Raw genomic sequence first — 26037 nt, 5'->3', positions numbered from 1 at the left:
TGACATTATGTGCATGCAGGAATAGAACCACTACTCCGACTCTTCTTAGATCCTCCCTTGCTGCAGCCACCGGAAGGTTCGCGTCAACGTCAACTGTGCGTAGAAGGCTTCACGAAGGTGGTCTGTATGCGAGGCAACCAGCCATTTGAGTGTCGCTCACGTCACGCCATAGGAGAGACCGTTTTCAGTGGGCACGACAACATGTCCACTGGACACCTGATCAATGGAGGGCGGTTCTCTTTATGGATGAGTCCAGGTTTAGTCTAGAAAGCGCTAGTAGGCGTTATTTGATATGAAGAAAACCTAGAACCCATTATCCTCTGTCAAACATCCGTGAAAGAGATGCATACGGAAGGGGCAGTGTCTATGTTTGGGGTGGCATCTCTTTGGGTGGACGCACAGACCTCCATGTCTTTCTAAGGGGAACTGTGAATACTCAGATTTATAGAGATGACATCCTTGATGTTTATGTGTGTCCATATGCCAGGGCAATAGGTGATGCTTTCCTGTTACAGGACAACAACGCAAGACCACACAGGGCTCGCATCATAGATAATTATCTTCAACAGGAAACAATTATGCGCATGGAGTGGCTGAATCCTATCGAGCACGTTTGGGATGCTTTAGGGAGACTTCTAGCTGCTCTCAATCTGCCTCCTCAGACCCTTGTCATGCTTGCAATTGCTTTGCGAGAGCAATGGCTCTCGTTTCCTATGGAACTGATAGACCACATAATTGAAAGCATCACATATCTCTGTATTACTTCTAGAGGGGATCATATTCCATATTGAAGGTACTTTTCCTATAGCAAACTGACACCTTTGATTTGCTCATTTTATACATGTGCTAATTTCTATATTACCATATTTGTCTGGTAATTATTTTTTATGTTATTTGATATCTTACTATGTGTTGTATATATTGTGGGTAAGTTTCATTAAATTCTACATGTAACTTTTTCAATAATCGTGATTTTTTCTTAATTTATGATAACCAGTGTATTTAAAGATAATTTCTTATATTTTTATTACTTTATTTCAGATTGCCATCAATTAGGAGCCCTAGAGATCTGATGCTAGGAGCTCAGCCTAAAAGGACTTTTGTACCAAATATTCCTGTCCGAAGAGAAAAGAAACCACTTGTGTAAGTGTGTAAGCAGTTAAATAATTCATACTGTTCATGAAAATTAGATAGTTGTAGGCATAGTAGTGTATTTGATTACACAAAGCACATGAGGCCATTTGCCTAAGGGAGATGCCATTGTGGAGAACTTTCTAAGAAAACTGGCTCTTATACTTGTGACACATGGGGAAAACCACAAAATTGCCCGTGCTGCCAACTTGTTTACCTAGATTCGAACCCCGGATCAAACTACTAGTGGTCAGTGACTTTACCACTTGTGGGCCAAATAATTGTAGGATGCATTTATTTAGCTTAATGAAGGGAAATAAAATAATGCAAATATGTTTTAAACTGTATACTTATAAGAAGAGATTTAATATTCTCTTCATTCTCATATGTAAGAATCAATTAATACAAAATATTAATGCAAAATTAAAATATTTTAATATGCTGAGTGCTGTTTAATAAAATATGCATTTAAATTATTTTTAGATATCTGTACTAAATATATGTTGGCAAGTTTATAATATCCACAATATAATAGTTTATAATATCCACAATGCTGCTTTTTTCGCTCTTTTTTCTCATAACATTGCCATTCATAATTTCCATCTTTTTATTTCTGCCCAAGTATAATGTCACAAGGTCAGTTCCTTCATCATTACTTTTCTGTTAATCAGGGTTATGTTATTTTGGGTTTGCATACATTTGGTATTCAGATATCCTGCTTTTATGATCGAAAATTGTATCAAGTGCCGTAATCTGTCAAACCCTGAATCTACTTATTTGAATGAAGATCAATTAATTAAATTTAATTAAAAAAACTCATCTGCATTGCTGATTATTCGCATGGAATAGTGACCAGTGTTAAGAAATTCAGGTATAAATAATGGAATTCATCTCTATGAATTAGCAGAACTTTGTAAAGCAAATATTAATCAGTGTTAGTTCTGCATCCACATTTACTTTGAAAAAAGGAGGGGCCAGAGAAATGCTTCTGATTAGCTTACACTGTTATATTGAATATGATATGCCATCAACATGTTTTAAAAATACAGTCATGCATGACAGTTAGTCATATATATTTAGCAAATATTGTGAAAATATTATTAATCTTTCATTATAGTTGCTTATATTTTTATAAATTGCTAGCTGTTTTTAAACTATTGACATGATTAATTTTTTCTTTTTCTTTTCTGTCAACAATGTACTGTGGTTCAGGGCTTTGGCAACACTCTCAGTTGTGAGGACTTCAAGCTTCAGAGAAGCCTCCATCTTACATAAATATTAATAAATATGCTGATTTTGCCTCTGAAACAGTACTTCTGTTCTTTAATTTTTTTTTTTTTAAATCTTACCTGCACTGAAATTCCAATTAAAAAATAACAATGTAATAAAATTAGAAGAGAATAATGCATTGCTATATTTGTGGTTCAATTGGTAATATGATTAAAAAACTGATAACAAAAGTCTTTTGTTTGGCAGAATGCTTAGTATTTTACCACTGTGTATGTTATTCTGTTGTTCCTTTACATATAATGGCATGAAAGTGGGGTCTCCAGACATGATTTTCACTGGTGTTGCCAAGATCCATGAGATCTCTAAAAATCCATCATTTGCTTCTGTAATGCCAGTGATAAAAGTGAAATGCCTCCAGGTTAGCCTATTCTGATAATGCAAACAAGGATCAAATAGTGAACTTACAGTTTCTATATTTGTTCTTCGAGTTATGCATATGCATCTCTTAAATGTCTGCTAGAACTTCATTTTGTAAATCAAGTGCTATATACGAGGGGATTTGATGATGCACACGAAATCAGTTTTCATAGGAAATGGTATGTATAGTTAGCAAATAAAAATATTGATTAATTAATCATGAAAAAGCACTTTGGGGGGGGGAGAAGACACCTAAACATTTTAAGTAATGTAAAATAATAATGTTAGTCTTATATTTCAGAAAAATTAGATTTGTTATTTATTTTTACATTTTATGGAAGCAGTATTTAGAATAGTGCATTAAAGTACAGTAGCTTCCAGAATTTAACCATGTGATAGAAATGTCGAGAACAACAACAACAACAACCAAAAAAAAAAAAAAAAAAAGTAAAGAAACGTTACACAATCATCTTCAAAGATATACAGCTGGGAGTAATATCCCATTGAAATTCCAGCCCATACCATGAGACTGCCTCTTCTGAATGTATGGTGTCTGATGATGTATGTCTCATTTTGATTTCATATGATCATCTATTTTGATTTCATATGTATTCGCCCTGATTCCGTATGTCCTATTCCTTCCAGACCTTTACATGCTTATCGTCCGATTCCTGGGCAAATTTGGACTCATGTGAACAAGAAGTTGTGCCAGTCTGAAGCAATCCAATTGAGATGTTGATGACACCACTTTAGTCTTGTCCTTCTGGATTGGGTACTTTAGTGGAACACAAACACTTGTTACTTAGGTGTACAGTTTTCTGCATGTTAAATGTTTGGTGCACAGTACTGCAATATATTGTCACACAAATTGATTCTGCAACCATCTATGTAACATTTGTGGAGGTCGCTTGTTGATTCTGAGGGGCTACTGTAGCAATATACTGATCATCAAAAAGGGTGATAACTGAGCACATTTCTCTGGACAACTGTTTGATTTTTGTTTGGAGTAATTTCCTCATCTGAGCAATTACTGGGTAATCAAAGTTAAAACAAAAGAGTAGTATCTTTGATTGACTATCCTGCTTCAGTGCAGTTGACAGCACACTAGCTCTTAATGTTTGCCATTCATCTTTTTTCAGTTATAGAAGCACGGATATTATAAAAAAATTGCCCTCTGATAAAACATTTCATATCAGTATTTAAATAAACCTAAGCACTTTAGAATACTAGCATCTGCAATGATTACATAATTATTATACTTTCAAACAGTATTGTGATTGGCTGTATCATATGACATTAGCATATTGCCATCAGCATCTGTAGCAGTTTTCAGCCACTGAACTACACTTTCAAAAACTGCTAATTGCATCATGTACTGAACTTTTGGAAGACAGTGTATGTTATTATTATAATTATTTAGGAGAATTTTAGATACTGAAAGTGTGGATTAATTTGTATCATTTATTGGAATAATGCTCAAATAAAATAAAAACATTTCTAGGGATATTGTTAGCAGGATTGAAGAATTAAGTGTTCTAGATCAGTTACCATAAAGAATATTTTTTTTCTTTTTTTTTCAAATTTAAGGTGCCTTTGAAAAATATCTTACTGAATTACTGCTTTGTCTATTATTGGACCTTTGGATATCTTGCACAGATTGCCAGGGTCAAGTAATTAATAATAATGTCAAGTAATTAATAAATGATAATGGAATTAATATGAAAGTTGGCAAGAATGGAATACAAATACATATTCAAGAAAATTAAGAGCCCATTACAAATATTGTTCTGTTTATTTAATGAATTTCATTATTTGTGATGCAGTTCAGTCTTCAGTAACTGCACTAAATTTCTTTAGTGTGGTATCAAAAATTTACATTTGTGAAATGCTGGAAAATTGTGACTAGTTGTGCAGTTGGTGCTGAAACAGCTATGTGAAATCTGATAGAAGGTGAGAACTGAAAATGTTAAGGCATTAAGTATAAATTTAAGAATGTAAAATTGCCTTAGGAGAATTGAAAGAAAATTCTAACAGGGACTTACTATCTGTTTCAGGAAGCTACATTATTTATTTGTTTTTATATGCCTTACTTTTGACACAATTAGCTGTCTTGCTTTCCAGTAGTTAGTGAAAATATTCAAACTGTTAAGTGCAAAGCATGTTTTTAAATGTTCTTTGTCAGTGCATTGGCCAGAATGACAAAGAGAACATATATGCAAATTCCTGAGTTATAATATAAAAGAGATGAACATTAATGCTACCGTGTCCAGTTAAAAGATGGAATGATGCTACAGCATTAGTATGATGAGAATTTTAGAAAGGTATCTAATGTGTTAAAAGAAATCACAATGTTTAAATTTTCTTTGTGCTTTTTGATCTGGTATAGTATTTTTGTTCATGTCAAGTTAATAAGGCAATTCAACAGGAAGGCATGTACTTAAATGCTACTGCAAAACTTAAAAATGCAAAGATAATTTAGAAGTTCCAGAAAATGGGAAAGCCATGGTAGAAGCAAAGCTATTGGTTCTATCATTAAGGGATCACTTCAGTGACTCTAGATGTAAAATTATAAATTGCAGTTTTCTTATGAAAACATGTATTAGCCTATTTTAGTGGAAGAAAATTGATAACATTTAAACTTTTTCTTTAATGTAACGGACATTGCTGTTAAGTTGAGTGAAAGATTACTGAGGGAAAACAAGTTATCAAAAAGATATTAAAAGAGAAAGATTTGAACAATTAAGTCATTATTCTATTGAGTTCTGTGTTACTCCTGACATTAAGAAGCTTAAGGAAGGTCTGAATAGCAATTGTAAGAAGCTTGAAAATCTTCTAAGTTTTCTGAAACAAAAGTCAGTTTATTTAAGTGTGACAGATCTTTTTGCAGAATTAGAAATTGTATTCCCTGTATTTCCACAAACTGCCAGAAGTTGTCTAAGAACACTCCAGTGTACATATAAAAATAAGTTGGAAGATATTTTCTCAAATGTATCAGTTGCACTGAGAATTTATTTGGTGCAAGCCTGTACTTTGTATCATATTTAATGAGCATAATATAGGTTTTCAAAGCTAAAACTAAAAATGGATTATTTACTGTCTTCGGTGAGAGAAGAATGCTTAAGAAGTCTGCTTTAGTAACAGTAGAAAGGCAGGTTGCTCAGAATTGGTCATTAACAACTTAATTATAATATTTACTCCTGTAAAAGGAAGATATGGAAAATTTTATCTTCTGTAGAAAAATAATTATCTAAGGGGGAAAGTATTTAAAAATGAAAAGAAAGTATTATGTGATTTAATGTAAAAAAAAAAAAAAAAAAAAAAAAAAAGGCTGAGTACAAAAGACAAAATTTGTGACAAGAGATAAAAGAAAATTTTGAAATATTTATAGCTTTTGTGTTAGTATATGGCATAGTATTACAAAATTAAGAAAGGTCTAGATGAACTGTGCTTCAAAATATGGTATTTTGGGATAAACTAATTTTTTCATATGTTTTAAAATTCTACATGTTGAAATTGCTCAATGCATTGTAATTTTGAATTTAATGAAAATATGCTAAGTTTTTCAGATTTGTTTTAGTAAAGATAATGTGAAATTTGCTAATAATACAAATGTTACATTAGAGTTTTTAAAATATATTTGTATTCTGTTTGGCTACGAACTATATTATTTTGAAAATTATTATTATACAAAAAATGTTACAAAAATTGCTGGTGTAATTGCTGGTACTCATGTAATAGCTTGCCAGGCCACAGAAATTATTATATTAAAGGAGATGATATTTAGGGGCCCACATGTCCCACCCCCGATTTTCAGTGGAATCCAGTCTTGAAGACTACTTAGAAACACACTGAAATAATTTTTAGTTACTTTACAAATAAGCTTTTAAATAGTTAGTTTCATAATGTACATTATAAAATTAATAATTAGTTAGTTTCATAATGTACATTATAAAATTATTAATTTAAAAATTACTAACATGCTTTTTCCTTATTTTCTCAACTCATAATCCAGATAACTTTACAGAATACAAATCTTCAAGATATCCCATCATTCACTATAGGAAGATTTCGTGGCAGTAAATGCAAATGATTTCCAAACATATTTAATTGAAGACACGATGCAATGGTGTGAATGCTTTTCTGTCTGTGTATACATTGCAATATATGGTATTCCAATCATTGGGAGAAAAACAGAAAGGTTTTTCTCCCAATGATGGAATGCTTATGCCATTGAACTAATAGAAATGACTTTAATGTACATAGCAAAACATCTCAAGACATTCTTTTTTTCCCCTCACAATTGCTATTTATTTAAGTAGTTTTTGAATAGTAGTGCTTATTGATACTAAATTAGAGAAATCACCTTTTATTAAACCCTTCTTTTTAAATTTATTAAGTGATGTAATTTTTTATCTACAGTAAGACCCCACTTAACGCTGTTTCGTTTAGCGCTGTTTCGGTTTAGCGCTCTTTTATTTCAACCCGGGGATAGAAATGACTTTAATGTACATAGCAAAACATCTCAAGACATTCTTTTTTTCCCCTCACAATCGCTATTTATTTAAGTAGTTTTTGAATAGTAGTGCTTATTGATACTAAATTAGAGAAATTACCTTTTATTAAACCCTTCTTTTTAAATTTATTAAGTGATGTAATTTTTTATCTACAGTAAGACCCCGCTTAACGCTGTTTCGGTTTAGCGCTCTTTTATTTCAACCCGGGGATTCCACGAAATCGCTCGCAGCATACGGGGATTCCCCGAAATATTATGCAGCGATAGGTTTCAAATACATATCCAAAAGAGTATACTTGTATTTCTTGTTTGGTGCGTTATTGTACAGACATATTTTGAAGGGGTAAATGTGAAAGATGTCGAAGAAATAATTCAAGAAGCAGCGGCTAGTCTTTCTAATGATGAGCTCAAGGAATTAACTGAACAAGAAGAAAACAAAAATGTTGACAGCAGTGATTCAGAAGAAGAGCAAAAAGAACTTTCGATGGCGTTTGTAAAAAGGAGTTTGTCTACCATAACTGAAATAATGGATCAATTCATTGAAAATGATCCGAATTTTGACAGGAGCTCAAAAGTAAGGCGTGGTGTTAGAGATGCTCTATCCGTTTATGAAGAAATTTTAAGAGAACAACGCAAAAGAAAAAGGCAAACAACATTAGATGCTTTTGTCACAAAAAGGCAGAACACTGAAAACACGGAAAGCTAACTAAATATGACTGACTTAGAATTTTATTTGTTTTTTTTAAGAATATTCGTTTTGTTATTTATATTTTGTTTTTATTTTTGCAAGAAATAATAATGTGGTATTAATTTGGGCTTTAAGAAATAAATGTTTGGTTTTATTTTTATTAAAAAAACATACTTTTTAAATTTAATACCTAACCAATTTCCTAGCCATCTTCCCCTAACCCCAATATTTACATGTAAAGATAGCCTCGTTTAGCGCTGTTTCGCATTACGCTCTACTTTGATGGAACGTATCCCCCGCGTTAAGCGGGGTCTTACTGTACTTGTGTTTGAAAACAAAATTAACTGCCTTTTACATATTTTCTTATGTGGGGCTTTATGGTAATGCAATAATAAAAGGGTACATTCTTTCTTTATTATGACAGATACTTTATGTCTTACATTTTAGTACCGATAAAGATACTGCTGCAAAACCTGAAGATATTCAAAAACCAAAAATAAAGCATCTACCTGCTCAAAATGACAGAGGTAGAGGCCGAGGAAGAGGCAGAGGACAAATCATACAGACACAGGGCTCTGTATTTGGAGAGGGTCTTTCAATGGATATTGCACGAAAAGGTATTTGCTGTAATCTAAAATGTGTGTTATTGGCAAAATAATATTTTCTGTGGTGACACTGCTTAGAAGTAAAATATACATATTTGAATGCTTGAAATATTTTGTGATATTAATTGGTTTATAATTCATGTGATGAGGAATTAAAATTACATTGATAGGGAGAGGATACTTATGTATTAGCATGACTGCCTTAGCAGTTGCCAGCTAAATTTTCATAATGTTCCAAACTCTAGCCGTTATGACAATTTTTCACTTTTAACATTTCAGCAGCATTGGCATTTTCATGTCTTTCTTTTCATAGTACAAATATCAGCAGTTTTTATCAATAATATTTTTGTCTTGAAACAATTTTAAAATATGCACTTGTGGGATTTGCCTGTGATGGAAGAATTATGGTAAAATTTATAGAGGAATGTAGTATATTTTCACATAATTGTTAAAAGAAGCAGTTGTTTTGAATCTATTCTATTAGCAATCACTATGAAATTTGTGCTGGAAGAAAAGAAACAAATTCCCATTCAATAAGTAGAATTATTGATTGATTTTCAGATCAGATCCACTATTAAAATTTAACTGTGTGTATGCAGTAAATAACTTTTTTTGCAATTACAGCTCATTCCTCCCCCCCCTCCCCCTGTAAAAAAAAGTATTTGATGTTCATATATCTTTTACCTGTAGGTTATTTGCTTATAATTCGTGATGGCTGAAGAAATGAGTCTGGGAAAAATTTACTTTCAAAACAATTATCTATTAGTCTGATTTGTTACAAATGTTATTTGAATTCTGGAATTACCAATAAGTGTTATACTTTTTTTTTTTTTTTTTAATCTACTGTCAAACAATTTGTAAATGCTTATACATATGTATTCTTTTACTGAATTGTATGTGTGTATAGCTGATTATGGCAGATTATTATAATAATATTTACATTTTCTTCCATAATTAAAGGCACTATATGGAGTTTACCCTTTTACCTCCATAGTAGGTGGGCACTCATCAAAAGCTTCCTAAAGAGGATTCCCAATCCATGGGAAGAGAACTTTTTAATTGAACTTTCTCTTAAATACCACTCTGCTGAACTGCCTTTCCAGAGTCTCCACTTCCAGAGTATGGAGACCATGAAGGCTGTTGGAGCACATTAAAGCCATTCATCTGGCCACTGTACGCTAGCAACTTGGAAGACATATGTCATTATTTTCCAGGATAGCATAGCGCAGGCTGCTTTTTTGGATAGTGCAAACTGGGTCTATATATTTTATGCCCCCTAGAGCTGAGACTCTCATAGTATAATACCAAGTCAATACATACAACCCTAGGGGGATGCCAGAGTATGGAAAAGCCATCGTGTAAGGGAATTCCATTAGGAAAATTAGCTCACATTTACAAATCATATGGGAAAAACCATAAAAATGCTTATGCAGTCAGCTCATGTCCCCAACTTAAAACCGTGATTGAATTACCAGTGTTCGGCAGTTTTATGCATTTTGTCATAGGCTACATATATTTGACTGTATATCTTTATCTAGTAATATATTATGATAAAAATAAACAGAATGTTTATTTGTACTAAGTTTTGGTAATCTTTGATAAAATTATCAAAAATATTGAAACTAAAATCTGCATAGAATAGTAATGCTTCCTGAAATTACAGATAAATTACCACGGGAGACTATTCCGAGGATAAGAGGACTTAGAGTGAAGCAGGAAAAGATGGAAGTTGATGTTTCTGACATCAGTGAAGGAATGAATAACATATTTACAGATAATGTAAATAGATGTTTAAATTATTATTATTATTCAAATTCAGTGCTTGAGCATGTAAATAAAATTTTTTTTATTATTTTAATTATTTTCAATTAAAAGTAATTTAATAAATAAAAGCTGCATAATTTACATAGTATTATTTTAGGATATTCTGCTTTACTTCATATGTTTTTAATATTTATATGTCTTATTTATTTTCAAAGTAAATGTGTCTAATAAAATTAACACTTAATGAAAATATTAGTTTTCACATGTCAGTTATATTTTAAGAAATTTTATTACAAAAATACTACCCCCCTTCCTGAGTTGATTTATTTTTTTTCCTTTTTATATGATCTATAAATTATATTACTTGTCTGAAGAATTAAAATAATATAATAATTTGCAGTGATTAAAATATTAAATATTTTCTGATTTTCAGCATCCCCACCAAAAACTTGCAAAAGGTAAAAGACATTTTCAAATTGGTGCCATACTAAGAATTCTATAACAGAACAATCAATAAATAAAAATAAAAAATCAAGAAGCATTGATAATAACACTCTTACCTTTTGCCAAAAATCCTTCTGTATTTTTTCTCACTGTTGTTCTCCTCATATACACAGCAATCTGTTTTCAGGGCAATTAACTACTTCCCTTCGTACTTTTCTACAATTTGAATGGAAGTAGAATGTACCTGCAGAGAAATCGATCCTGATAATCATCCAAGTTGACTATCGCTTAATTTAAGGACCATTCTGCTGAAATGAACAAGAAGCTGTACTGAAATCCCGTTAAACATGTAAAAGTTTGCAAGCACATCATCTACCATCCATGTTCTTAATAGATTTATGGGAAATTCTGGAAGACAATTCAACAGACCATACCTCTGTAACTTTTCCATAGAGTTGTTAGATCCACAACTCATATTATGGTAGTTGTAATCAATGCCAAAGGAGTGGTAACTTGTTATAATCGCATATCACTTAATCAGTGATACTTCAGTGTATATAACAGGATCTGGTGCTCATGTCCTTCCAAATAATGGGGGGGGGGATATATATGTATAAAGTGATGATTGAATTTAATAGTTATGAATATATTATGAATAAATTATTTAACATTAATTTACGTGTTGGCTCTAAATTCAAATCTTTAAATATTAATACTTGAAAAGAAATGTTTAATTTATGTTATAATTTCTATATTCACTGAATTTAAAAAGTGTATTTTCCCATTAACAGTTTATTGATGATGGAGATGATGACTTTGAAGATGCATTAAAACCTGTACTTTTTCCTCTGCAAAATTCTTTGAAAAATGAAGAGAAGAAGGAAATTAAAAAAGAGACGTTAAATTTTGAAAATGAAGACATTGCGAAAGGTATTATTTGTATTTTTCTTTTGCTTGTGGTATATTTTTAAAAATTCATATCCAAATTTAGTTTTAAGTTCTGCATTAATATCTGCTGCATATTAAAAATGTATTTCTCCTTTAGAAATGGGATATGATATCAAACAAGTTGCTAAATTTATAAAAAAGGAAAAGGATATTGAAGAAGAAGAAATAAAAGAACCTTATGTGCCTCAAAATCGTGTATCCGAATTTTTCACTAATGGTATGTAATAATATAGATATGAAAATTTAAGGTTTGAGAGTTATCGTGTAATTACTTTTGCCACTCATTATCGTGTAATTACTGTATAATAAAGTTGAGAAATTATTTTTCTTATTGAAATCAATATTTTAAAAAAATTATTATAAATTATGACACATTGGGAACGTTATGTTTCTCTAACCATTCCGAAATCTGTTTATCAATTTCACACTGCTCTGCAGTGGGGAAACGTTGTGGCACGCAATGAACTGGAAGTTGATCTGTCAGCACTATCCTTCTCTTCAGGGCAGATGTTTTTATTTTATTTGGCTTATAATTTCTTACTAAATGTAGTATTTCATCTCGATGTACTCCTTCTTTGATATGATTTAAATCAAATTCCTCATCATTATAAATATCATGAATACGCATCAAATAATTTTCTGGTTGCAATTTTCTAATTTCGACTATGCGTAATGTATGCTTTAAGTATGTGTGTGTTGAAAGAAATGTTTAATAAAGTAAACAAATAAATATTAAGCATTTTTTTTCTTTGTAAATTTTGATACTCTTTAGATCATAATTGCTCTTTATTTCATAAATTACGGTTTCATATTTTTAATTTTATAATTTCTGCATGCCATCTTACCGGATTTAAATTGATGATCTATAATCTGGAAAAACCCCTCGTCCGGAATCACCGAAGTCCCGACGAGTCCGGATTAAAGACTTTGTACTGTATATAGAAAGAATTTTAAAAATTCATACCCAATTGACTTTAAAATGGAATGAAATAGTACAAATCATAAATAGCTGTTGAAGAGTAACTGAAGTAGGAGGACATTATTATTTTATACATGAGAAGTTGTTTATCTTGTGTTATTTTACATTTGTTGTAAAATAATTTAAAAGCTTGAATCAGCTGCTACAGATATGAAGTAAAATGAAAAATAATTGAAATTTTGATATTTATAATTGTCATTAATAAAAATTCCATACTTAACTAACTCAGTTAATTATTTGCAACAGAAGATTTGGTACTTTCTGATTAGTGACACACCCAGTTTCAGCAGTTTATATAATAATTTTTTTACACATGACAGTAGCCATGCTATACATGCATGTACTGTGCATGTGTTTGAATATGTGTGTATTTATATGCTTTATATTTAAATTATAATTTTGCTGATCAGCTCCTCTCCCTGAGTTTTTTTTTTTTTTTTTTGGTTAGAACAGATCATAATGAGGCAAGGGAGTTTGTAGAATGCTTGTTTATATTATTATTTACAAATAGGACAGTACCTACAGTAAGCCAATAAAATAGCAAACAAATACTATTTGTCACTTCAATAAAGCCACGAGTGAATCGGTGACTTTTCAAGGGGTGAAGATTTATTTTATTTTACAAGATTCGGCTATTAATTTCCAGGACTCGTGGAATAACTCAGAAGAAAAAAAGGTTAAACACATAGCCATTTAATATGATTCAAAGTAATAACCATCAGACGTAATGCACATCTGTACTCGGCTGTACAAATTTCGGAAAGAAGTTTTAAAGTCCTCTTTTGGAGTGCTCTTTAATAGTGACGTTACAGTTTTCTTGATGGCTTTGATATCCTGAAATCTTGTTCCCTTCAGCGAATTTTTCAGCTTAGAAAACAGGAAAAAGTCTGCAGGTGCTGGGTCTGGAGAGTATGATGGATGCTGCATTTCAACGTCACCATGCTGGGCTAAGAATCACCTCACAGGCAACGCAATGTGTGGACGGGCATTGTCATGTAGCAGCAGCCAACTTCCATTTTGTTGAAAATGAGGCTTAACTCTATGAATTCGTTTTCAAAGTTGGTCAAGAAATTCTGTGTAGAACTGTCCATTGATAGTCATGTTAGGAGGAAGAAATTCATGATGAATGAGTCCATTGCAGTCGAAGAAAGTGATTAACATGACTTTGATTTTGGACTTTTAAAATCGAAATTTTTTCTGCCTTGGTGAACTTGGAGATCGCCATTCGGAGCTTTGACGCTTGGTTTTAGGGTCATATTGATAACACCAAGACTCGTCTCTTGTGACTATCCTATTCAGAAACCTAGGGTCAGCATCAGCGTTGTCGATAAGTTCGCCACATGCCTCCAGTCTCAATTGCTTTTGTTCATCCCTTAAATGGGGAGGAATGAATCTGGAACAAATCTTGCATTTGCCTAGGTCTTGCGTCAAAATTCGCCAAACCGTCTCTTTGTCCATGTTGAATTCATTGGCGAAATAGTCAATCGACGATTACATTTCACCACATTTTCAATTGCTTCCGGCGTGCGTACAGACTGCGGCCGACCTGTGTGTGGATCATCTTTGACGCTTTCGCACCCATCCCAAAAGCGTTTAAACCATTCAAAAGTTCTTGAGCGGGATAAAGCTTCCTCGCCGTAAACCTGTTTTAACATTTTGTAGGCTTCCGCAGCTGTTTTGTCCAATTTGAAGCAAAATGTAATGTTGATTCTTTGCTCCATTTTCACTTTGACAATAGGAATTTAAGAGCTACGTTTTAATGTGTCTTTCCACGAGAACCACTTACATCAGAATGGCACCGATTGCACTGCACATGCGCAAGAAAATGCTCTTCAATATGCAATCATTAGTTCCATCTTCCGACTTTTCATTCTCCTACAGTTATGTCAGACCTGGAAATTAATAGCCTGACCTTGTATGTGGGGTGATAGTTTTTTCTTGTCATATGTTAAGAATGTACAGTTTTGGAGTTTCTATGTCTTATTTGTGCTGTTAAAAAAGGGATATTCGGGTTTTTCTTCTAGATATACCAAGAAATTTGTAGACTTTTTTTATATAATTTTTTTTACATGAAATTAAATTACATTCATCTCTTGAAATAATTTCCCTCACTTTCTGCACATTTATTCTATTTGTTAGGCAGCTAGTTCACCTGCATAAAATACGTTGAAAGTCATAAAAATATGTTTAACACATCCGCTGCCACCAAAATTTATATATCCATCCTCAGAAGCCGAATTAAAAAAAAGTGTTTTAATGATTAAAAACGTTCCTAATATTTTAATAGTAAAGCCAGAAAAAAAGAAAAACCTTTTATTTTTGTGTTTAGTGTAAAAAAATTTCGGACGCTCTAGAGCGTCAGTGGCACCTCACGTTCAACTTATTATCTGTATGCCACTGACGCTCTGGCGCGTCTCATCATTTTTCTGCGAAATTATTGACACATTATATAAAGTCACAGTTTAAAAGAAATAAAACGTTTAATTGGATAAAGAGAAGTGAAATTTATGAAAAATTATAAAATGTAACAGTAAAACATAAATATGTATAAATGTAAATGTAAGATTATAAAATGTAACAAATATTGTATAATATACATAAACAACATAATAGAAAATGAAAAAAAAAATTAAACTTATTACAAACAAAATGTCAGTGTAGAACAGTACTGCATAAATATATTATCACTTATGGTATATTTCACAGCAATTCAAGCAATATCCTGGCTTGTTGGGACAGTCACGGCACTCATACGTAGTGTCCGTGCGTTTGCCTTGAGAGGAACAAGATGTACACCTTTTTCTTTGTATTTTGGTTTTACCAGGTGCAAGTTCTCTTTTCTGAAGAGTATGTCTGAGATTCTTGGGAGTCGGCTTTTGTTCGTCTGTTGATGGCAAAAGTGATTTTACAACGTTCAGTCGGTACTCGTAAAGTGATATTTTTTTTCCGTAATCTTCATCGTCTACGCTGTCATAATCAGAAAGATCACTCTTTTCTAGTAATTCTAATATTTCGGCATCAGTCAGTTTTTTACTTACTTTCCTTTTCTTAGGCTGTGAAGGTCCTGCAATACTTGTACTGTCCGCCATTTTTAAAAATGCACAAAAAAAAAAAAAAAAAAAAAAAAATTTAAACACAAAATTTAAAAACCACGCACTGAAAATATAAAAATAATGCTTCACTAATGTGCCACAAAAACCTCATTGTTCAACCTCCAAATCCGAACTAAAACTAAAGCAGTTTACTTATCATACTCGATTGTCGCCCCAGAGCATCACCAGCATGGGAGGTAGCGCCATGCTGACGTGCCAGCGCGTCAGTGGCAGCGAATGTGTTAAATGACGTAAAGATTAGTGTCCTCTAGTTATATGGGTTTTCTTATTTTTTAAAGGTTATTGCTATCAAAATTTAGTATAGCAAATAAAATTACAATTGATTAATTGTATGAGTGCAAATTAATTTACTTCTATAGTTTTTCCAATTTTTTTTTTTTTTTTCATTTTTATACTTTTGTACATTAAATAAAAAGTGTATATTGTATTAAAGCCAACCTAAATTACTTAATTATAGCTTGTTGTCTTTTAAATAAATATATTTAAAGTCTTAGCATATTAATTAATTTTATTAACTGTATGCATAATAAGCTTTATGTATTTAAAATAAATTCTATTTTCATGTGTTTCTGTTTAGCTAAACCACAGCTGCTGCTGCTTCAATTTCCACAGTGTGTAACAGCTAAACAAAAGAATGATGAGTTAGATTCTGACCGCCATCCAAAAGCCCAAGTAAATACTGAAAACATCCCATCTAATGATCAGGTTGTTCACTTTAGCTTGAAATTTTAATTTATTTAATTTTACATAAGAAATTCTACATACTGGCCATATTTTATGCTGTGACACATTATGGAATAAAATGCATGTGATGATAAAATTTTATTTTAATCTGAAATTTTCACTTAAATTCATATAGTTTTCCTGGTAAAGTATGCAGACTTTGAGATTTGTTTCTTGAGATATTAAAAACTACTTTTTAAAATTAGATTTTAAGGTGTGAGAAAAATATTATCTATAGAATTAACTTTGGAATATACACTAACTGACAGTAAAAATGCAGCACTATGAATGCATGCACAGAAAGTGATGAAAGTCAGCAAAAGGAGAGACACCGCAATGAACAGTAGGTGTTTATTACAGCATGATACACTTATAAAAAGAGTAACTATACAATAGTCTCAGTAAGAAGTATGACCACTGCTGGCAGCTATGCAGGCAACAATACATCAAGGTACAGATGCAAAGTGTGTTTGGATTGTCTCCTGAGCGATAGATGTCCATTTCTTATTAACCATTTGCCACAGTTCGTCTTCTGAATGTCATAGCGGCAATGCACACAAGCAACATCTGATCACATCCCAGACATGCTTGATGGGAGAAAGATTTGTGAAGACGGGTCCCCAAGGAAACACGTACCTTGCAGGGCATGTTGGCTGATGTATGCCTTGTGTAGGCTGGCATTATTCTGCTGATAAATGGCATTTGGTACTCCTTGAAGGAAAGGTATTGTTACCAGATGGAGCACATCCTCCACAGATAGTTAGGCCGTCATACTATCAGAAACACAGACTACTGGTGATCTGTGGTCATAGACAATGGTGACCCAAACCATGATGGCACTTTATCGTGCAGTGTGGCATTCCATCTTTGAAGCTGAAAAGAACCTGTCACAACATTGCCACCAGACTCATACACATCAATTGTCATTTCTTAAACAAAAATATACCTGTTAGAAAACATTACATTATGCCACTCCAAAGTCTACCTGGCTGTATCCTGATAGCATCACAAAGAGGCATCTGTGTTGTTGGTTCAGTAGCAGTCTTGATGAATATCATGGGTATAGGCCGTCAGTTCTCAATCAGCAAATAATGGTCCTGCTCAGTATGGGAGCATCAAGAGTGTCCAGCACCTGCCACAAAATATAGATGAAAGTGGCTACGGGGTCATCATCACATGCCTGTAAATGTATCCATGAGTGTTAAAGTCACTCTGGCTAACCCTGAAACATTTCATATTCTCTTTTCCCAACAATCTTTGCCACAAGCTGTGCACCAATAGATGCATATAGGTGCCTATCCATTGCAATTTGGTACATGGACCAAACTCCCCTTCTCATCCGATCGCCATAACCCTAGCATACTCATCTGTCTGCTTTGCTTGTCAACATCCTGGCCTTCCCCGTACTGCTTCTTATTAATTTGCAAAATAATTACTCTGCCTGGAGCAACACAACTGCTGTCAATTCGGCAGATTTTTTTCATTATTTGTCACTTCAACCTGCTCGAGAGCACAGCACATTTCGTATCATTTTCATAACTTGGTACAATGTGTCTACCCTGTTGTCTGCATGTTCTTCAGAGCATGTGTTCATGGTGTTGCAATCCTGTGTCGCGAAGTGTATATACAGGGTGATCATAAAAAAATTTTCCTGATATATGAACCACTAGCAGCCTGTCTGCTCTATCAATTGATATGAAATTTTAAATAGTGTTATTTGGAGGTATGCACTTAAGATTGTGATAATTTAAAACAATAAAGCTCTCACAGGTACGGTTACAATGAAAAAATTTTCAAATGTCAACATCCACTTTTTTCGTATGTAAATTGATCACTGCATTGAACAACCATAAATGGCATTAAAATGACACACATATGATGAAAACTGCCAGCATAAAACATTTGCAAAGAAGAGCAGTGTAACAGAAACAAGAGGGGAGTGGAAATAAAAGTACATTGGAATTACAAGTTTTCAAAGTGCCACTTTCATAGACAATGTTGCATTGCATGTGAGAGATTGTTGGCAACAATGATGAAATAACATCACAGGAGGAATTTGTATAACTTCATGTTTTATGGCATCTTTTGTTTCCGACAAATCCTATGAATTTGATGTGTCCACTTCAGATTTCAGATAATCTCAGAACCAGAAATATATTGGAATGAGGTCAGGGATCATAGTGGCCGCAAAACTGCAAAGCTATGAGAAATGACTGGGCTGCAAAATGTTCTTTTAGCACTTGCTGAACACATGTGGAAGAGCCTAATCTGTATCCATACAATGTCAGTAATAACATTTTGCTTTTGAAATTATGTAATTTTGCAATATTGTTCAATACCAATCGCTTGTGATGGAGCACATTTTTATACCTGTATAAGTGACTACTTCAAAAAGTACACACTGAGAAAAAAATGTGCTTGTGTTGCCACACTACACGGTCACTTTAGGTTCATGTAAAGGCTCTGATCCCACATCGTGAGGAGCAACCAGCAGAGGATCGGTAAAGTCGATGAATACTGATAATTCAGTCCGGGGTTCGAATCCTAGTATATGTGCTGGCTGCATGTCCTTTTTCATGGTTTTCCCTATGTGTAATATGTACATGAGCCAGTTTTCCCTGGAAAGTCCTTCACGAAGGTATCCCTCCTTAGGCAGATAGCCCTCGAGTGCTTTACCATAATCTTATATAACCAAACCACATTATGAGGATTTTTGTTTGCCCAGTGTTTGAAGTTTTGGAAGTTTATGTTCCCAATTAGGGAAAAATGCATTTCATCCATCCATAATATCTGCAGCAGCCATGTGTTATTTTTATCATATCTGCTGAGAAAAAAAATTTGCAAAGTCAACACAGTGTTGCTCATCTCCAGGCTGCAGCATCTGGGTGCACTGGAATTGATAAGGAAACATCCACAAAAGACAGTGCAGAAGCTCGAAGGCTGTGGTTTTCAGTACATCAAAAAAATGCAGGCAACACATCTTGCGGTATGCAATAGACCTGCAGTATGTTGTATTATGCACTTTTGCAAAAACTTCAACAGGAACACATGTTCATCCAAATGGCGGTCTATCACATGTGCATTTGGTTGCTTAAAATTATTTTTCCAGATTATGTACAGTTTTTACAGAACATGGGCCTTGCCTTAGCTTATGATTTCTGGGACCAACTCGCAATGCTTCGGATGCATTTTCCCCATTTAGAAAAAACAGCTTTGTTAAATTACTATGTTGTTTCTCAGTAAGTGTTATCTTGTATGCACTTTGGAACACCTGATTTAAGAAAGAGTTTTCCCACACAGTTTATTAATGGTTTCCCACAAACAGTCCTTTGCACATGATTTTCCGTAATTAACGCTTCTGCTGTCTATCCCTGTGAATTATGCAAAGTATGTCAGTGCACCTCCTATCTATGTTGTCATTGGTTCTATATTTTCGTCATACAAGTATCATTCCAGCACTATGTCACTGATCATTTTGCATTGGAAAAAAGTGGTAGTTCCATTTTGAAATTTTTCAGTGTGACTGTGGTTATAGTGATAAGGAGCATGCCTTGTGCCCCTGCGTGTGTGTCGATAAATACGGCATCCGTAGGTAGAAGCGCAGAGAGAAGTCCAGGTGTTCGAGGTCTAGCAAGCATATTTGAAGTCTCAAAATAAAATCAGTTTTTACTGTGTAATATGTCTGCTGAAAGTTCTTGATGAATACAGTGAGAACATTCAATGCAATATGGGCGACTAGAATCCCATGGGATATACAGTGATTTCCACATTAGTGACATCTGGACTTCGCTAAATCAGGTCACGCAAATAGCTCGCAAGTACTTTCTGTTTTGACGGATTACCATCTCAAGACCTCCAAACTAGAATTTATGGATTAAATTGATTTTTTATCCTCTGGATTACAGATGAGTAGCAGTTATAGTTCATTTTATCATTTTGTTTTCTGCTTATTATTTGTATTTTAGTTTCTTTAGTAGAATTTTTTATTTCATTTTGGTTTAAACCTTGCACAATGTCTGATGTATATGCCATCCAAATTGTCTAGGTTTGATCAGTTATAAACTGATCTAGACTAAACATCTGAGGTCTCTTAACCGTTTATTATGTGTGAAAGTACATTTGCTCTTGTCCCTCCCAAACCTATGACAGAATCAGTTACTAAATGTAATTATGTAATTTCTCATCTTCCTCCAGATATTTTTCATTAGTTCAGGATTTACTTATGAAACCAGACCCAACCGATCCTATACAAAGCTTAAAATTGAGTTAATGTACCGATCGGGAGAATAATCTCAGCAAGAAATTCGCCAATTATTATCTGGAGAGAAATTAGGTTCTCGAAAACTTTTGGATTGCTTAGGAATATTAAACGACGAGCGGAATCCTTAAATGGTCCTGATAACTTAGTGTTAGAATTATTCCTTTGATGCTTGCTTTTGGCAGTTTAGTCTATTTTGGCAGCAGTTTCTGATTTAACGTAAGACAAAGCTGCAGAAATTGCCGACAGAATCTTAGAAGTAAATCCAGTCCCATGGACTTAGGCCATTTCTTGTACAGTTGATCAATTAGGCCATTTCTTGTACAGTTGATCAATCAATTGAGAATAAATTGTTTTAAGAAGTAGAAAAATTAAACAAACTTATTGATTGTATTTCCCTTTCTCGAGGTTACTCGCCAAATCGCGGAGATTGCAGTAAAGAAATAAGCAGTTCCAAAAGGAGAGATTTTGTTTGCTGGTATCATAGATGTTTTGGAAAAGGATGTAGAGAAGAAAAGAATAGAGGTGACAACAAACATTTCTCGCTGCTAATTCTTCAGCTGTCCATGTTTATGGTCAAAAAACTCTTTCTTTTGATTTCAAATTAAGACAACAGTTACTTGGGCTTTTCTTATAGCAAATGCTAGTACACCCATTCTTGGAGCAGATTTCCTGCATTTCTTTGAATTGGTGCCTGATCTTAGAAACAAATGTTTCAAATATTTAAAAACAAAGTTTCAGACTGTAGGCTGCATAAAAAATGCAGATATTTATTCAATAAAAACTGTCTTCAGTGATACATCTTATGACAAAATTTTAAAGGAATTCCCTTCCATTACTAAATTACCAAATCCCAACCAACCTGTTAAACACAACACTTCATCATATCACAACTAAAGGTCCACCTGTGGTTGCAAAACTTTGTCAATTAACCCCAGATCACTTAAAAGTAGCAAAGCAAGAATTTCACACTATGATGGAACTAGGACTGTCGAGAAGCAGTTATGCATCCCCTCTTCACATAACAGTTCATTTCAACAGCAATATCACAAAATTTTAAAATGAGCATATTTTTAGAATTATGATCTGGCATATCTGCCAAATGACTATGAATTATGATCTGAGCATATCTTTAGAATCTGATCTTATGCGCTGTAGATAAAAGTGTTTTTCTCCCCGTACAATTTTGCCATTGCTCGCTTTGAAATCATTGAGTTTGTTAATCAAAAATTCGTTGGAAGTGTAACAAAATATGAAATCGATAATAAAACAAATTTCAAATTCCAAATTAAGGCTTCCAGATGCTCATATTCGATTATGTTATTCAAAATTTGATGGCTCTAGGTACCATTGTTTTATCATAATTCAAGAAACATACATACATTTTTGAAGATTCTTCATTATTTAATTTCTTTAAATGTAACACAGGACAATAATATTTAGTGGCAACAATTTGAAAAGTGAACCGACATGTAAAGTTTTCATCACAAAATGACAAAATGAAATTAGAAGCCCTTCTGAGCTAACAAGGAAAGGATAAAGCAAATACAATTTTTTACTTAAATGTGTATTGAAATAATTTATATAATACTTGAATATGCTTTTGTTTTATGTAATTTTTTTTTTTTTTAAATTATTTCAGAAATTGAATACAACATCTCTATCAGCTTTACCAGAAGGTCTTGTAGGAAAATTTCAAGTACTAAAGTCTGGAAAAGCTAGATTAGTCTTTGGTTCACTGAATTTTGATCTTGATTCTATCAATTCCTTGTGTTCAAGGCATGAAGTTGCTTCAGTAAAAACAAATTCAAATACTGGTGATATTGTAGTATTGGGAAATATGGAGTGCAAGATGAAATTTGTACCAGATGTAGAACATTTGTTAAGCTTTTAAAAGACTTTCTTGTTGTAAATGAAAGGTCCAGTTGTACAAAAGGGTTCATGTATTTTCTAAAAAAATAACCATACATTCCGGCGTATAATGTGCACCTATAATTTTAAACTACATTTTAAAAATTTTTAGGTATATTCATTATATAATGCACACCCTTTTCTTTAAGAAGAAACCTGAAAGATACATGTGTGATGCTCTTTTGAAGTCATTCATTAGAAGGTTTTCTCCAGATTTTTGAGCAATCATGTGCTGAACTGACAAGCGATAAGGGGAACAATATATGTGTGTGTGGGTGGGGATTTTTGAGAGAGTAAATAATTCTGCAAAGAGAGTAAGCCGTATTCAATGCAGCTGTGCACAAGAATGTTATTTTAGGGTTTGGAAAATGATGATGATGATGGTGGTGGTGGTGGTGGTGGTGGTGGTGGTGGTGGTGGTGGTGGTGGTGGTGGTGGTGGTGGTGGTGGTGGTGGTGGTGGTGGAGGAGGAGGTGGAGGTGGAGGTGGAGGAGGGGGGAGAGAATCAGGGCCTTATCACTTCTATTGACGCGCGTGGCTAGGTGGGACATTTCCTAGAAACGAGATTCTTGTAGCACTGCTTTAAACGAAAGGCTTCCGAGAAATGTTTTGTCTAGCTAGGTGAAACGTGTTCCGGCTATGCAAAACATTTTGAAACTTCTCCGAAAATGTTCTGTCTGGAGTCGTGTTCCACGTACGTTCAACCAATCAGACGAAAGTTCTGCTTCTGAAGGATCACGGTTAATTTTCAATATGGTGATGGCTCTCATTGTGAAATCATGGACGGTGGAAATAGATGTCGATTTAATTGAAGAAATACAGAAAAAGCCATATAGTTTTGTAGTAGTATAACTAAGTCATTTTTAAATGTTTATATATTCATTAAATTTATAACTGTGAAAATTTCAGAGTAGATAATATTTATGATGTGCTCGGTGATGACGTGCTATTTCTGATCATTTGTTTACAAATTATTCGTATTTCGTGCTGATAGTGTGAAAAAAAATATTATTGTTATATAATGGAATTTTTTAAAATATGTTTGTATATGCGCGACTTTACTTTTATTACTTTTAAATTGAAATTGCATAATCAGTGATTATGTTAAAATCAGCAAATATGTATATTGATTAAAACAGATTATGTAATAATGAGAATACACATTAAATTTATATGCTGTTATCTTCATGTTATTAATGAAATGCTTTTTAGATTATAAACACATTAAGAACTATATTTTTGTTGTAAATGCTACATATTGAAACATTGGAAATTTATGGATTTATCATTATGAATGATGAAAAAATTTTTATACACATTCATTAATAAAAATCTTATTCATTACGTTAATACTAATAAACATACATCAACAACTTCTAAACCATCGCATCTCTCACGCTGTGTGTAGGTAAATATATGATTTATTAGATGTGTGCATATATATATGAATACAAAAATGAACATTGCCAAAAAGTTTATTTGAAGTTACTTCTAAATCATATAACGATTCTGTAATTGTCAGCAACTGTAGTCATCAGTTCTTTGCACATTATCATGGATATGGAATACACAGTTGAAAAATAATTGAAGTGCATTTTGTGCATTAGGCTAGTCATTAAAATTCACCCACTTCACACAATCTTTGCATTTGTAACTATACTTGGGAATTTAACGAAAAATTTGAGCAAGTAGCCTTTATGAAATATTTAACATTTTGGGGATGAAATAAAAATTTTTGATTCATCCCAAAACAAATATCAGTAAATGGCATTAAATCATGTACGTAAAAGTTATTAAATAAATATATGCATACAAAAATAACTGTTTACAATAATAAAATCAAATATATACAACAGATCATGACAAAGAAAGGACTTCTCTTTTCACGTTTTTTTCACTTTAGCTGTTAGAATCGCCGGAGTCAAGCTAAGTGATTTACTTAATAGCCATCACGTTTCTATTATTTTCCATAACTAACAATAAAGTTTAAAACGAAAAGAGTGTGAGCGATATAAAACACAACACGGAAAAGCAATTGCCACTTGAAAGGAAACGCCACTTTCGCCAATCTGAACGATAAGTGATTCTTGTTTGGCTTTCAGCCTGTTTACCAGGTAAAGATGGTAACCCGATTTCGCCTGGAAGCGCAATACTCAGAATTGTTTCGTCTAACATTATGTTTCAGCAACAAATATCATATGTGATGGCGCTTTTAGGGGTAAGAATGCACTTCCGACACAGAATTATATTACATTTATTTTCTATAAATGAATGAAAGCACAATAATTCACATGCTTTACATACAGGAAATTATCTGATAATGAAAATTTTTAAGTTCATAAGGTGTGCTATTTCTTTTAAATAAACAGCACTTAAGTACATGTAGAAATCTAATTTCTGCATACATTTTTTCCTTAATTTTTAAATGTATCATTTTTATATCTGGTGTAAGCGTGCACCTGTAAATTTTGATTTTATTTTTTGTATTAAAAGTGCACATTGTACACCGGAGTGTACAGTATTTTAAAGAGATTTTCAAAATTAATTCTTTAAAGTGTTTGATTTTTAATCTAATTTATTGTTTTTAAAAATCTTCAGAGTGCTGTCCAGAGTTTTATATTTATTAATGGAGATTAATAATTATAAAAGGATTATTTTAATTAAAATGCATTTTAGAATAAAAATTTGAAATGTGTAAAGAATGGTAAGTGTTCTGATGGAATTCTGTAATTGTATGTATTACAACATATGCTACAATATCTTTTCAAGCATCTGTGATTAACAGTTCTTCTGTAAGTAAATAATTTGTAAATATATATATATTATATTTTAGTTCACATTTTATAAAAAATAATTGAGCATTTTGTAAATACTTTGTATCATTCCTTTTGTCTACTCAGACAGAACTATATGTTGCATACTGTTTAGTTACAATAATATGATGGAAATCCATCTTAATAAATATATTGATGCTGTACTGTATGTTTCATATCAATTTTTGCAGTTTCTCTCCTTTTCCAATAAGGAAGTCAAAACATTAAACATTTATATTCAGGATTGTTTTCATTTTCCTATAGAAAAAGAGTCTGAAAATCTGTATTATTGATTAGTAGCCTTATGGAATTTTAATGATACACAATAAAAAGTGCCTAAATATGAAATGTAAATAAAAAGTTAAGGTTTAAAATCCGTTTTGTGACCTTAATTGAGAAAATTGTTTAATATACTCTTTTCCAGAGTTCTAACAGGTGTTGCATAGTTTTCAGTGCAGTGCTTATCGAAGATCCCACCCCAAAGAGCTCATTCTCCCAGA

The 26037-nt window shown here is 32.8% G+C and overlaps 1 protein-coding gene across 3 annotated transcripts in view; it reads left to right on the top strand.

Annotated features, from left to right (window-relative positions):
- Nucleotides 1-25701, top strand: part of LOC118183830 (DNA-directed RNA polymerase III subunit RPC4-like) — a 33979-nt gene extending 8278 nt beyond the window's left edge. For all 3 annotated transcript variants that reach the window (XM_035353439.2, XM_085813070.1, XM_085813069.1), the window contains exons 3-9: nt 1042-1143; nt 8427-8596; nt 10248-10363; nt 11584-11722; nt 11838-11957; nt 16410-16537; nt 22456-25701. In XM_035353439.2, the coding sequence (XP_035209330.1) occupies nt 1042-1143; nt 8427-8596; nt 10248-10363; nt 11584-11722; nt 11838-11957; nt 16410-16537; nt 22456-22707 (1027 nt within the window). In that variant the 3' untranslated portion in view covers nt 22708-25701. The remainder of the gene's footprint in view (nt 1-1041; nt 1144-8426; nt 8597-10247; nt 10364-11583; nt 11723-11837; nt 11958-16409; nt 16538-22455) is intronic.
- The last annotated feature ends 336 nt before the right edge of the window (nt 25702-26037 follow it).

This window comes from Stegodyphus dumicola, chromosome 3, assembly GCF_044657685.1.
Source record: "Stegodyphus dumicola isolate Sdum_Otavi_A_Nest chromosome 3, ASM4465768v1".
Classification (NCBI taxonomy): domain Eukaryota; kingdom Metazoa; phylum Arthropoda; class Arachnida; order Araneae; family Eresidae; genus Stegodyphus; species Stegodyphus dumicola.
This window is presented reverse-complemented; position numbering and strand designations above follow the sequence as displayed.